Source organism: Lucilia cuprina, chromosome 2, assembly GCF_022045245.1.
Source record: "Lucilia cuprina isolate Lc7/37 chromosome 2, ASM2204524v1, whole genome shotgun sequence".
Taxonomy (NCBI): Eukaryota; Metazoa; Arthropoda; class Insecta; order Diptera; family Calliphoridae; genus Lucilia; species Lucilia cuprina.
This window is the reverse complement of record NC_060950.1, coordinates 20098848-20115395: the sequence shown is the minus strand read 5'-3', so window position 1 is coordinate 20115395 and position 16548 is coordinate 20098848. Positions and strand designations below refer to the sequence as shown.

Genomic DNA, 16548 nt, shown 5'->3' with positions numbered 1-16548 from the left:
ACAGCTCGAGCTCCATTTTGCTTTCTCCCGTAAAATCTGATACACATCCCATCTGGCAAAGCTTACCTCTAAGAGGAATCTCCAATATGGTCGCAGATTTAACATTGTCACATTATATCGCCAAATTCTTAATGTTAAGCTTGATCATGACATTCTATATGTGATCAGTGCTGATATAATATAATAATTCACCAGATATAATCTAATAAATCTCGTGATATAATCTATGTTTGGTGTGCGATCGGACATGTCGGATGTTCGTGTATAGCTTTCCAATGTGTCCACTCTTCATTGGTGGTGAGTTTTATAAACGCCTATGGGTCAGTTTGCATAAAGTTATGAGCGGATCAATAGTATGTGTCGCCTCATATTTATACCATACACTACATACACAAGCCTTGATGACTTTGCCAAATTTCGAAATGATTGGACTTCATTCGACCCTGGCCCCCACACAAAGCCCCTTTTAGAAAGTGACTTAAATATCTGCAATTCAATCATTAGCACTGTTATTGCAATTAAATTTCGGCTCGTCAAAAATTTTATAGTTGTTCCTGTACTCTCTATCCATCGGAATATTTAAGCGCAGGTTAGAATAGGTCTAATCACACTTGGTATGAAGCCATTGTGTATTATCATTCTCCTACATAGCGCCTAGCAAAGATGCAATTTTTGATGCTATATTCTATATGGTGACATTAATAAAATTTTCACTCAAGGACTACACCTAAGTCCTTTTGTACAACAAATTAATAATAAAACATTTCATACCCTACTACTTTTAATTTAACAATATTTATACACCTGGGAAACCCCAAAACATTACGATTTAATTAAAATATTCCTGTATAGAACGATGAAAACAAAAACGTGTTTATTTTTTATAAAATTCAATTTTAATTTAATTTCACAAGATTTTTCTTTGTTATTGTTAAATATTTATTGCATGTTATATAAAATCATATTATTCATAAATTTGTTGTTATTATTATTTTTTTAGTTTATCATGCATAAAATAATAAATATTTTAGTTCATACATACATATACATAAATGCATATTCATATTATATATAATTTAAAAAAATGAAAAAAAAACAAAAAACAAAATATATTTTATATAAAAAAAAATCATTATATATAAATATTATATATAAAAACTAAACAGAAAACTATATAAAAATATTTTTTTAATAATAAACGGTACATGTTTTTTTTAAACTCATATTCATGAATTCCCTAAATGTTTGATGTTAGAAACAGAGCTGGGAAAGTGTGCTAAAATAATTAAAATTCAATAGACATTTTTCAAAAAAAGGGGATAATTTATAATTTTTAAGTTTTTCTTAAATTTAAATTAATTTTTTTTATATTTATTTTTTTTTTTTTTTTATTTTTTATTAACAAAACATTAAAAAAAACTTTCTTAATAAAACAAACACTCTAAACTAAATTTAACACTTTGGTCTCTCAACCAAACTAAACCTGTATTGGAATCTAAAACAAAATTTAATATATATAATATAAGTTTCTTTACAAAATATATATATATATTAAAATTTTGTGTAAAAACAAAAATTGAATATTTCTTAAATGGCCTTTACCTTGAAGCAAACAATGAAAGCAAGTTCTTAGTCCATAATAAACGATATAAATGAAAATCGTCGTTGCTTCTGCCCAGAGCTAAGTTCTTGCAGGGTAAAGGTCGAAACAAGAAAAATACTGGGCAGACGTTTTTTGTAAACAATTCACGCACAAAAATGGTAAAAAAAATATGAAAAAAAGAAAAAAACTGACAACTTAAAATAAAAAGAAAACAAAAAAGAAATGTATAAAATGATCGCGTTTTTTTGTATAAAAAACAGTAACGATATAAAAAACAGCGTTGGCATGTCCTCTAATGACAATATTTAAACTAAACTAAAAAAAAATTATAAAAACAAAGGTTTATAAATTTTTCTATTGAAAACTAAAGTGTTTCACTCCTTAACAGCTTAAGCATGAGTTAAAAAACCTCCTTTGTTTTTATAATTATAAATCAAATTATTTACAACAATATTTGATTAATGTTTAAATATTTAAATATTTTTGGATGTTTTAAGTTTAAAACCTCAACCTTACTACGACGCTTAAACAGGATGTCTTTTACAGCTTAAAGCAAAAAAAAAAAAAAACCGTAAATATTTTCTAAAAATTTATTATAATTTTAAAAACTTAACAATCAACAAATGGGGTAAGTTTTTTCTCACATTTAGTAAAAAAAAATAAATTGTTTTCCTAATAAAACCAAACACACTCCTAAGTGTATAAATATGTCTCTTGGTTAAAAAAAAAACATTAAATTTTTTTAACATATTCAAATTTCTCATTAAAAAAAAAAATCAACAAACATTTCATATAAACCAGGATTTAATTCATTTATTTCCTTTATTTGTTCATACAATAAAATTTTGTTTAAAGCACTTTAAAATTCACAAATAAAAAACGTTTTTTTATAATGCAAACAAAAAAGTATATTCTAAAATTTAAATCATTTTATACATTGCCATCATATTTTTGTTAAACTACCATCGAAATGCAAAACAGAAAAGTCGTTAAAAAAATCACTAAATTTATTAGCAAAACATGTCATGCTTTTTTAAATAAAAATAATTTAGTTTAAATCATTAATAACTTTCATAAACAAAATCACATAAAATTGTTAGTAACTTACAATAATAGACAGAGCTTTATTTTGATTACTAAGCTTACATGAAGTGTAATAATTTTGGATAATTTTTGTTAAAAAAAAACCTTAAAATAGCCACATTAAAAAAAGTTTTTTTCGTAATATTTATTATTAAAATCTAAATAAATTTCATACAATTAAACATGCTTTTTAAATAAAGCTTTTTAAAATTATGTTTTACTACCCTCCTACTTTCAAATCTATTTAAAAGCTATTTAGAAAAGCTTTTTTATAAAGCTTTAAAAATCAAATTAATATTTTACTCATACAATTAGTAGCAGAGAAACTTTTCACTTTATTACGAAGAGCTTATATATAGAAAGCTTTAAGCAACATACTTGTAAAATTTACTGTATGATTTGCATATTTGACATAAGAAAGTTTAAACCCATATAAAAGCTTACAATTTTGCAATTAATAATAATTTAATAAAAAAAACTAAATATGTAGCAAATAAACTTTCATATTTATATTAAAAGCTTTGGCATTTTCTAATACATAAAAATTCAAATCATAAATATTTGACTTATAAAGTTATAAATTGTTTTAAAATTTTTTAATTTAAAGCTTTTAATTATATATATTAAAAGCTTTGGCGTTTTCTTATATAACCGATTGAAAAACAAACATATTTAACTCATAAAGCTATAAATTTCCTATAAAAGTACTTTTAATTTCACAAAGATAATAAACACAGTTATTAATAAATAAAATTCAAAAACTTTAAATAATAAAATAATTTCTATAAAACTTTTAATTTTTGGAATTTTATTTTTCTTTTTTAACTTTAACTTTAAAATTATAAAAATCAAGTTTAAACATATTTTAAAATATTGACCTGAAACTATAAAAAAATATTTTAGATTTTAATATTTTATGAATCTTTGATTGCGTAAATCTATAAAATAATAAACGTTCTAATATTTAAGAGAGCTTAAAGCTTATACCAAATCTAAAGTTTTAACAATTTAAGACTTTAATAACATTTAAGTTTGTAAAAAAGCTTTTGAATAAATATAATGCTTTAAGCTCACTTAATGGAATACAAAACGTTATTATTTCAATAATCACCGAACTTTAACAAAACTATAAATTTGGATAAAGCAAAAGACTATACTTATAAACAAATAATATAAAGTTTTTACAAAAATTTAAGCTTTTATACAATTAAAAGTTATTAGAAATATTTAAACTTTATTAATTAGCATTTAACAGTAAAAAGTGCGCAAGCTTTATAGACTTATATTTATCTAAACTTAAGTTTTTCAAAAGCTTTAGTCTAGAAATTAAAGTTTTTTTTAACAATAATAACCAAACTTTGACCTTAAAACAGTCATTGAACTTTTATAGCTAAAGCTTTTAAATTTCATCAAGTTTTATATTTTTGTAAATGCAAAGTTTAATATTATAACATTTATTTAAGCTTTTTATAATTAAAAGCTTTTGGATGTTATTACTCCTTCAAATAAAGCTTTTTGAGTTTACAAATATTTAAAATTGTATATTATTGGTAATATATAAAATTTGCCTCAACTTTTCAATTCATTTAATCCTTAATAGCAAGCTTTAAGCTTTAAATTTGTAGGCTTAATAAGTCATAAATAATTTGTAACAACTTTTTTAAAAAATCTTAAAAGCAAAGTCAATAAAAGTGTTATAAAAATTAATTTATTGAAAAAGTTTTTGACTAACTATAACATTTATGTAACTTTAGTCGAACACTTCAAAAATAAATTCTAAAGAAAAAATTCTGATTTAAATTGCTAACTAAAGCTTTTTATAAACTCTTAAACAGTAAATATAAATAAAAAAATTGTCGCTAAATTTAAAAACAGTAACTACTTCTTAAAACAAATCCTGGAATTAGCGGGTCAAAATAAAAAAACATATGGCTAAACTTTTAACACTTTCATTAAAACAAATTTAATTTGTTTGCCACCCACACATACATACAAACACAATTTTAATTTTAAACATAAAAATAAACTACTTTTGCATTCAATCATTTTTAATTTATATTTTTTCATATCATTCATTTGTTTAATTTATTATATTTTTTTTTCCAAGAATGTCTATAACATTTTTTATGGCTTCATTTCTGTTTCCGCTTTTCATTTTATACATATTTTTTTATTTCAAATAAAATTATTAGTTTTCATTTATTTTCATGTTCAATACATCGAAATACTTCATCAATTCTTTGACACATGTATTGTATTGAATTTCATTTCAAAAAAAAATAAAATCGACTATATGTCTTTATTTATATTAAAAATATAAATTCATATGTACATATAGTTTATATGACCGCGATAAAATATACAGATTTGTATATTTTTATGTCATATTTTGCATTGAAAACCATTTCATGCTTTAGTTTTTTTTTCCATTTTTTTTAATCACTTAGTGAAGCCCGATCCTAATGAACGTATAAATATAGACAATACATAATTTATCGTTTATATAATAAAATATTAAAAAAAAAAGAAATGAAAACTAAAAATAAAAAAATATATATAAAAATTTATAATAAATATATAATGCATAATACTTGCATTAAATGTATATTTGTATGTGTATGTGTGTAGACTCCCCTCTATTCCCATATTTTTGAAAATTTGAATAAAAAATAACTATTGTAACTAAAATATAAATATTTAACAGAACAATATGTTATGTGTGTTGTACTCCCCAGCCATAATAGAGAAATATATATTTATCAATTATTGAAAATACTAAATAGTAAAAATTATGATTTTTTTAATGTTTTATTTTGATTGATTTTAAGTATTTTTCTAAGAGCCTATAAGTAGGCTTTTAAAAGTTTATTTTAAGCTGCCTAAATGTAGGATAAAACAAAAGGAGGTTTATTTTTTTATAAATAAAAAACTAATATATTTTTATTTTTGCATGACTATTTTTAATTATTATTTAAAAAAAATGTAAATTATCTTTTACTAGAAATAATATTTTACCTAATTTATTAATTTGATTTTATACAAAAAATTATAAGTTAATTAAAACTGAATTAATGGTCCTTATATGGGAACAAGGATCCGATTTGAGTATAAAAATCTAAGAAAACGAACCGCATAAAGTTTGCTATACAATCTATTAATTTTTTATCAAGGAAGCTTATTTTCTTGAGATTCAAAATAAGTTGTCTAGTTGGAATCATAAAATAATTTCAATTAATAAATTGCTATTGTAATAGCAACATACCTAAGCTACTATAGGACCTTTTGTGTATTCCCTTTTAATTAAATATCCTGTCATGGAATAAATTTTCATGGAAACTAATACTTGAACTGAAAGTGACAATTAAATAGTTTAAAATGTAATTCTAATTCTTAGAAATTAGTAAGGTTGATAGCAGGAGTACACTTTTATACAATTTTTGGAAATTTCAAATCGACCCTATGTCTTCCATATAGAGCATTAAAATATACGTCGAAAAAGTATATTACTTTTTTCCAAGCGTTGAAAAAGTTTCCGTGGAATATGCCTTTAAGTTTTCCATATTTACTCTTAACAAAATTTAAAATTTTTATTACAAAACTAGAAATTTTCGATATAAACAGGTGTCATTGATTGACGGAAATAAGTCAAGGTTAAGGGCAGCGGTTTACCCCCTTTCAGAATTAGCTTCCAAAAATAATATTCTATTAAAAATTCATAAAAATGAGTTCGTGAATAGTTTTAGAAAATCGATTTGCCACGAATGTTACCAGAACACAGCTGGCTATACTACTATCGGGCCTAGTGTTCACTCCTTTTCAAGGAATAAAAATATTTTTTGTTAAAAAAAAATGCTAAAAAATTTCCAATCAACGTTGGTGAGGAATGTTGTTTTGCTCCCGAAATACTTGGAGTAAACTTTGAGTTATGCCTTGCAGTGGCAAGGAAAGTGATCCAGAGTTTCACTGTCATCTTGAAATTCTCTACATCTACGTCAGAATCATATGTATCCAATCAGAATACGTACCATCATACTTACATTAGACTTGTATATGTTTATTTGTAATTTTAGCCACCATTTCATTATTTTAAGAGGCCTTATGGGATTATCTTACCCATATTTTTAATTTACATTTCGTTGAGTCTAATAGATTTGCTTTCTTCAGACCAACTACCTCGAACTCCCACGCTCTTTAAAGCTAATACATTCGTCCTTTCGTTCAAAGCTACTACCGATATAAACTTCACCTTTGGGAGAGTAACTAGTTAAAGTTTTCTTACAATCCAAACAAAAAGCAATGAACCAACTCCAATTATCAAATATCTAGTTCTAGCTAGAGCTGTTCTTAAAACAGTCATCCATGGAAGTAACTCAAAAATTAATTTTGAACTGTTTCCCAGAATGTGATTATATTATATATTTCCCGTACTTGACTAATTTGCAAGAGTTTACAGTATGTCGATCCTGTACTTAAATCACAATTTATTTTGAGTTTTTTCCGATAACTCCTACTATTTCTGACTAAAACCTGCAAAACTGATCTTAACGGGAATGTGCATATTAATTATCACTTATATAACATTACAAGTACTTGAAAAAAAACGGAGTATATTCTTTCCAATTATCAAGCTATTTATTAAATTTCAAATACAGCTTTTTTAAATATATATAAATGACTTCAAAAAGATTTCTTATATTTAAATGTCGAGGTAAAACTCACATCTATCAGATTCTAGCCAGAGAAAGTACTGAAGTCCTTTACTGCAATCAAAATTACATTTTCTTTCAGATAAATCCAATAGTTCTTCAATAGCGTTCGAAAGTTAATAAATATTGTTTTATGAAAGATGAAATCCAATTGATAAGTTATAGTTTTATATAAAATATATTCAAAAGGATTTACAATAATTAAATGTGAAAGTAAAAAGCACATTCATTGGGATCTAGCCACTAAAACTACTGAGGAGGTATCCAAGTTCAGTATTACAATTATAGGGCCTGAAATAAGATCACGAAATTTCGAACCACACTTTTACAAAGCTTTAATTAGATGAATCCCCAATATTCTCAATGGCTGGAGAACAATATATATGATTTATCTTAAAATTTTACTTTCTATAAAGCTTTGTGATTTGAGGATTCATAAAGCAATAGGTATAACTAAGCATACTAAAACAATACAGGATATGTTTAACACTATTTATAGATAAAAGTGATGTCATTTATTTACTTCAAAGTATTAGTTGGTATACATTAGCGCATCCCCTTGACTACTTTTTGTAAGAATACTTCTCCAATGATGCATATTAATGTACTAAATACGAGAAAATTATGATCTCAGTACAAAATGATATACAAATTTCTGCAATATTTTTGAAAAGTATGTTAATTTTTTCGTAAACAAACGTTAAGTGCATTTTAGCGGAAATATAAATTTCGAATTTTTCTACAAAATCAGAAATTTACCAAAAAGTACCAAAAAGCACGATAAAATAACGACAATAGCCAATTTCAGATAAAAAGCAATTAATATGCAAATCTAATCCCAAATCTAATTTGTATGTTCAATAACTAATTATTTTTTATAAAACATTTCATTTAACCCTTATTAAAGTAAAATCCTTGAAAAATAAAACTTGTTAAGGAATGTTTTTTTTATTAAAACATTCACACAAAAAAGTTAATTAACATATTTTCTATGTTATACTCATATGATATTAAATCCTATTTTTAGCTTTATGTATATTATTTATTTTTATATGAATTATTTATGCTGAATAATTTTATTAATATTTTTCTTTATGGTTTTATTTGACTTCTTAAAAACTTTCCTACTCAAGTACTAATAATAATAAATTGTGGTGGAGAGTAGAAACTCACATGAGAGGAAATATTTATGATTATAAGGAAAGAATAATTAATAAACGTACTTATTGCCAACATACTCCTTTTTCTTAAAAAAATTCTTAATTAAATAATAATTTCATTTATATATAAATAACAATCTATATGCTCTTACATATACATTTATACCTAATTATTAATAACATATACGTACATACGTAGTATATATGTATATATTATTTATATACACGATGATGTTGTATTTGTTTATGTATTTATATGTGCTCTAACATAAGGACGGCTAAATACTCCACAAAAAAATTAATTGTAGAAATAATTCGTTTACAGAGTTCAACATGGTAGCTTGCAGGATAACGGATGCCCGTAATATAGCAGCAAATAATCACCATCATCATCAGCAGCCGCCGCCGCACCAGCAGCAGTTGCCGCTACATCATCAAACACAACAGCAACAACATTTACAACAACAACATCATCAGCAAAATCAACATATACAACAACAGCATCAACATCATTTACAACAAATGCATAATCGTAATACGGGCTCGATTTCCGCTAGTCAAGTGCCTTTAAAAAAGTAAGTTTTTCTATACTTTTTCTTCTCGTTATTTTTTTTTTTTTTTTTTTTGAAATTTGTTTTGGAACTTTTTTGTTACATTACTTTGTTTTTTGTATTATTATTTAGTACTTTATATTTGTTTCTTAAATTAACTTGTTTTTTTTTTCTATTTGTTTGTTCTATTTATTGTATTTTTTTATTACAAGTAATTAATATTTCGTTTTAATTTGTTATACTACGAAGTGATTTGAATAGGATGGGTAACTTAGGCACATAGAAGGAAAGTTTTTTTTTCACAATATGACCTTGTAATTTTAAACGTATATATGTATGCCTTCCCGCTTTAAATTGAATTCTATGAAAAATTTAGGATAATTCTTTGATTCCATTAATAAACCATGATTTCAACAACTTTAAGGATTTTTTATTGGAAAATTTATATTAACGTTTTAAAATTATTAGAAACGGTTTTCATAAAATGGATATAAAACTTTAAAATTAAGGTTTTTGTTTTAATTTTTAGGTTGACTTTTTCCCATCTATCTGGAAAAATATGAGTTCCAAGCAAAAAGAACTTAGATTTTGACCACTCATAACATAAAGAAACGTTTTAGACTAACTAAATAAAAAGCATTGCCTTAGCCTGTGGTTATGATTCGGCTAGTCGGGCAAACTTCTGATACGATCGCTAAGTGGGTCCATTTCATATAATAAGTAAGGATCCGGACAAAAAAATTGTTTCCTTCTACTTTTAAATATATTGTTTGCTTGAATTATAAATATTTGGTTGGCAAAGACCATTTGATGTCCAAAAATTAAAAAAAACTCTAAAACAAGTAAGAAATTATAGCCAGACGAGGCATTTATTGTTGAGAAAAACTGTAGGGGTTGGGGTCAAATAAGGCCCTTTAATTATAAAGTTCATGAGGGTCATCAAAGCTAGTATATAACATGGTTTTGCAGTTTTTTGTCGAAATACGAGTATGTTAAACATAATTATTAACTTTAAAGCACTATTCGGGGGTTCAGTTGTATGGAGGCTAGGTCAAATAATGAACCGATTTTAACCATTTTCAATTGGCTTCATCCCTGGGACAATAGAAGATCATGTAACAAATTTCATTAAATAATCTTCAAAATTGCGACCTGTAGTTTAATTACAAGATTTACATGGACAGACAGAATCGACTTAAGAAATTAAGGTGGCTATAGGACCAAGATTATTGTGAGTTGCAAACATCAGCACAACCCCAATATATCCTCCCCACTAAAGTGGTGTAGGGTATAAAAAGGAATTCACATGAAAGTTGAACACAGTATGATAATGAAAAAAAAAAAGAATCTGAAATGTGCTTCTCAAACCATGAATCAACAGATTTTTGACAAATCATAAAGAAATACAAAGCTTTAGCTTAGGTTATAGATATGATTCAGCTGATGACCCGAACATTATATATTTCCCAATTTGAATAAATCCAGCTACTCTGACAGATGAATGGATATAGACTTGTTGAAAGAGATATATACATATACGTCGGAGACGAATTAGAAATACGAGGCCTTAAACGACTGTAGTTTTGGATCGGTATAGTTCAACATCCATATTCGTGTCAAATCAACTAGATTATTACATTTGAGTCTGTACAATTTTTCTACAATCTGTGACGCTTATAAATCTGATAAGTGCCTTTTAATTGCGTAACAAAGTTTACATGACGCTTAAAAGAAAACAAACACCCATCTAACATTAATGTTATCCTATTCAAATGACTTGTACTTTTAACATTAATATTTTGATTAATTTGTTTGTTATTATCTTATTGTTGTTTTTTTACATTACTTTGTCTTATTTTTAATTATTTTAATGACGATATAATTTTGTTCTTCTCTTGTTTGCTTTTATTTCTTTTGATTATCTCATTAATATATTTTGCTTTTTATTTTTTTATTGTTTTAAATTTAACTTTATAATAATTAAAAATGTTTTTTTTTTAATATTTGTTTGTTAAATAATTTTCTTTATTGTGGTACTTTATTTTTTTGTTTCTTTACTTTTGTGCTTTAAAATTAACATTGAGTTTAATCTAAGCATTTCTGTTTTTTTTTCTCGTCTCGTCTCATCTAATTTATTTTATGCTTTTAAACATGAATTCTCGGCTTTATTCTTAGCAATACTGATCATTATCGTGATTATGAAACTGTTTTCATTGTACCAGGTCCATCATGCCATAATCAAAATCGTAAGAGTTTATTCTAACAATATGATATTAAGGCAAAATTATTTATACATATTATTTGGAATATTGACTATAAAACAAAAATTATCTTAAAACTTAAATATTTTTATTATTTAAAATTGTAAGAAAAAAAATGAATAATAAGCTTTTTGTTTACAATTTATTAAGCAAATTTTGCAAAAATTTGCTATTAACATTTAAATAGAATTATTTTTGCAAAATTTGTTTATTTAATATTCATATTGTGTATATAGATTGGCTGTTTAATGTATGTGTGTGTGTAGTTAAAATTGTTTTTTTTTTATTTTTGTAATTATTCTTTATTGTTTTGTATTCATAACCATCAAATTATTCATATACATATACAACATATGATATGAAATGACCCTTTAAACGTATGAGTATTATTTAATTTGAATATGTAATAAATATTGCTTATACGTTATGTATGCAATCTTTTATTACGAAATTTTAAATTTAAAGTAAAGTTAAATAAAATTTGGCAAAATATCTATATATTTTTTTTCTTGGACCAGTACTCAGGGGATGACCCCTACTCATGCAGAGCATTGTGCTGGAACTAGGAAAATAGGTTGAGGGAGGGAGGATAGAGGAAGTTGTGTTTGTGGACATTTGATTTAAACCTTTTAACATTGAAAGTGGCGGGGAATATTTCTGCAGGAAGTTTGTTTCACATACGAACAGTGCAGCTGAAGAATGAATTTTCCCTGTAATGTGGCCAATCGACCACAAATGGGTTTGTTCTTGAAGACAGTCGCGTGCTACGTAAAAATATACGGGTATCGGGAACGAGTTCCCTAATTTCAGAGGAACACATTCCATTATAGTATCGATAGAACAGTGAAATACACCCCACATTGCGATGGTGCTTCAGTGAATAAATAGAGTTGGATACCCTACTGTCGCGGATAAGTACCTTCGCTCTCTCTTGTACGCGGTCGAGTAGCTCCAAAATAGACTTCGAAGCTCCGGCCCATACATAAGAGTTGTATTCCATTTTCGGTCGGATATAAGAAGAACAAATGGAGCGAAGTGTGTCTTACACCGTTTCAAAAAAAAGGAGACACTTGAATGCTTCTTTCGACAGTTGGAAAATGTATTTAGTCCATCAAACATCGCACTGTATTTTCATGCCCAGAACATCAATATTGAGTCTTGCGGGCGTTTAAATCGACTCTGTTTTGACGACCCCATTCAGAGATTTTTATGAAGTCGTGATTAAGGGATTCATTCATATTGCGCCTCATTGTTCCAATCTCTAGAGGACTTGGCCTATATTTGAATGAATAGGAATGGCAGATATTGCTGTCATCGGCAAAAGAGTAGATACAGTTAGAAGTTTGACATAGAAGGTCATTTATGAAGATAAGAAATAGGGTAGGAGAAAAAACAAGTCTTTCTGATCATAAATAATTGTCGTTTAATTACTGCATAATCACAGAGTATTTTATACTTATAACATATTCGACTTGATATTGTTCCAATATACCTCTTGAATAGCAAATATTTCTTTTACTTACAATTTCTGAAACGTTTACTAATAAAGTTACGGCGATCATACAACCAACACCTTGTAAATGACTGATCATAATAACGACCCGTTGAATAATCTGTTAAATTCGTTACTTATATATATTAAAATTATTAGAACTTAAACTTTAGTATGGGTCAAAATTATTTCAAATCATACCAAATCACCACATTAATGTTATTGATGGCTAATTTACAGATATAAACTCCTTCAAAGTTATTTAAAATTATTAATTGTTTTTGTTGTTAGTTTTAAATTTGATGGCCGGGCCTTTGTACCAAGATATCCCATTGAAGTACACACATTTCAAGAATCTCACAATTTTCATTTATAAACTTAGAAAAAAATATGTATTAATATATTCCACAAATTCTTAAATAACACATCATGTATTGTCCTTAGAATATATATATGTACTAACATGTAAATATGTGTAACTTTTTGTATATTTTTAAACAAACCGTATGCTGGATGATGTTATAGATCAAAAGGTTGGCATAATTAACTCATACTAACAAATTGTAGTTTCTAAATAAAAAAAGCATGATCCTTAATATAACAACACCTTTATTGTTGTAAAATAATTCACTTTTTATCTTATATTTCCTATATTCAATTTAATATTTACAAAAAAAATTTTACCCAATCTCACATTTAATTAGATATAAACAAACCCGAATATCAAGTTTAACAACAATACTCATTGCTATACTACACTGGATATGGCCACCGGATCGTTGCACCAATTGTCACTCTATCTATAGTTCACCGCAAGTGGATGAAGGAGATGGTCAGAAGACTGTAACGGAGATACAACGTTCACGTGATGGTCGTTTTGTGGTCGCTGGGAAAACGAATGCCTTAACGAATGGTGATATATTCGCAGATGAAGGCATCGATGAGGTAGATGGTGTGCCCGGTACACGTAATAGTAGTGCTTCGCAAAAATCATCTTCAGATGATGGTGGCTTTCTATCACGTCGTAATTTTATAACAGCTCGAGCTTCATGGCGTCGTCCATTGGTACAGTCGCCCAGTCAATTGAGTTTACAATCGGTTGCAGCTGGTTCAGCTAGAGGATTTCTACAGGGTTTGGGTGGTTTGCTTAAAATTGGTGGCAATCTGGGTGGTGAAAATGTTGGCAGTAATATTAATAGTGGCGCAAGATATCAAAATGTCTATGGCAACAATTTGTATCGTAATCTCCACCATCATCATCATTTGGGTAGAGCACAGCAGCAGGCACAACCTGCCAGCAGACCTTTGCATATAAATACAATTAGTGGTGCCACTGCAGGACATCATATGCACCAAGTATTTTCTCCTTCCAAGGTGTCGCGTATATTTTCAAGCTCCCCCGCTAGTACTCCAAATGATCAGAATTTGCCAGACGGTGGCCTTTTAACATCACCCTGGGCTTTAACAACTCCGAATCATACCAATACTTTCTCCTACAATCATTTTAGTGACTTAAGTACCGTATATCCTGGTTCAGCCGAAAGATCCGTGCCTACATTAACTCCCACAGCCAGTGGAAATTTGAGTAGATATCGTTATTATTCACATGAGTTGCCTTCGTTAAGAACAATACAAGAGGAGACTAGGCGTTTGAATTATGAACAGCAACAACAGCAGCAACATCATTATAGGCAAGACTTTTTGCCACTGCAATTGGATTCACCACCCTCCTGGCGGAGTTACTACCAGCATAGTCAAGCTCCTTATTACCACAGCTATCGACCACGTACCCGTTGGTATCCCAGACATTATTCACGGTTATTCGGTAGACCACAATCTGATTTAATGTCTCCTTTACCTCATCTTAATCTTTCAATGAGAACTACTGGCAATCATTTATTAGGTTTAGATGCCTCTCCTGAATCAAGATCAAGTTCTTCAGGTTTTGGTTCCAAAAATACTTCTAATCATCCACAAGGATCTCATCATTCTGGCAGTACAAGTGAATGGCGTTTACTGCCACCCTATAGACCACCACCTCCTCCACCAGCAACAATAAACAATACAGCTTACTTCGGTTCGGCAACTACTACAGCTAACCAACAACCTCAACAAGCGCAAGGACAAGCTCCAGTAACACAAAATCATCAGCAGCAGCATCGATCACAGTTTAATACATTGCCTAGCAGCTTTGAACCCTATTCACCTTCCAACTACTTTAGTTCCAGTACCCAAAGAACCCTTACACCACCCTATACCATGGAGCATTGGCTGGATATGATAACACGCCTTAATGCTGCTACTGATAATGTCAATCTACCCAAATCAGTAGATGTAGGCAGTGTAGATGGTCATTATGAATTCGATCCATCCACACCGACTCCCAGTGCCTCAACACCAACCGGAGGCCTACTACGCGAAGATCTCAATTTACATATAGACACCACTGGTCATCATTTGCACCATCATCACCATCATCTTGCCCAACAACACAACCATCTCCATCATCAGCACAATTCTCACAATGGTCAACACTATCATCACAATCATAGTCACAATATCCATAATCAACATGGTCAGCATCACACTTTAGGTCCCCTAAGTTCTACATCATCCCTGTTTCATACACAAACTTCGGCTACCTTTCCCAATATTTCCGGTTCCGCTACTCTTGGTGGTACCGGCATGCGCAAATCTCGTGTACCAGGTCGTTACGACAATATCGAGGCTCGTTTGCAGGCCATGAAAGAGGAATTCTATGAGTATCGCAAACGACAAGCAATGCAAAGAGCAGGCGTTTCAGAGCTGGAAAGTGTTTGCTGACATTGAGTTGTTAAGGTTTTAATTTAATTGAGAAAAGCCTCAGAGGCATTGCTTTAGGTTTAAGAGCAAAAAAAGAAAAGAGTGTAAGTAATTTTAATGTGAATTTAAGTGTAAAGTTCAAAGATGCTGAAATGACTGAAAACGTTTGTTTTAAAGTAATTAATTGTACACTTATGGCCTGATTAAGACAAGCATTTTAATATTTTATATGTTTTTTTAAATTTATATAAATTTGGGTTTGTTTTTTAAAGTATTTTTAATGTATTGTGTTTCTAACTAATTGTGAATGAATATATGCTAAAAGGTTCAAATTCTCTTCATGTAGATGAAGAGATTCAAGACGAAGTTTCGAAATGTTACACAAGAAGGAACCAAATATTGTAACGTTTTGTTTAAATTTTAGACCTAAAAGTGTAAATTTAAATTTTTAAGAATTTCGCTTAAAATAATTTCTCGCATCATAAAAGATATTTCATACATTCCATCAATCTAAAACAATCAAAATTTAACATCATTCAAAGAAAAAAAACCTCAATAAATTAATTAACAAAAAACCAAACAAAAAAAAACAACTTTAAAGAGCACTGATTTTTCAATTATTAAAATAAAAAAACATCAACTTATAAAAAAAACAAGCATGCAATACACTCAAGAAAATAATGTTAGTTGTAATGTAAAAAAACATGAAAATTAAATAAATAAAAAAACTCTTCCACGAATTATTTCTTTAGTAAAGAAACCCACAAAATATATTAAAAAAACATTAACGAAAACTTAGCGATTTCAAATTAAAAACACAAAACTAAAAAAAAAAACGCGTAAATATTTAGGAAAACAAAAACAACATAATATTAAAAATAAATAAACAA

The 16548-nt window shown here is 27.9% G+C and overlaps 1 protein-coding gene across 5 annotated transcripts in view; it reads left to right on the top strand.

Moving 5' to 3' along the window:
- The window catches only part of LOC111675200 (protein turtle), a 157404-nt gene extending 140856 nt beyond the window's left edge, over positions 1 to 16548 (top strand). For 2 of the 5 annotated variants that reach the window (XM_046956450.1, XM_046956454.1), the window contains 2 exons: positions 8878 to 9127; positions 13561 to 16548. In XM_046956450.1, the coding sequence (XP_046812406.1) occupies positions 8878 to 9127; positions 13561 to 15679 (2369 nt within the window). In that variant the 3' untranslated portion in view covers positions 15680 to 16548. Of the gene's footprint in view, positions 1 to 8860; positions 9128 to 11278; positions 11350 to 13381; positions 13390 to 13560 lie in introns of those variants that run through there. The other 3 variants (XM_046956452.1, XM_046956451.1, XM_046956453.1) reach the window with 3 other exon arrangements.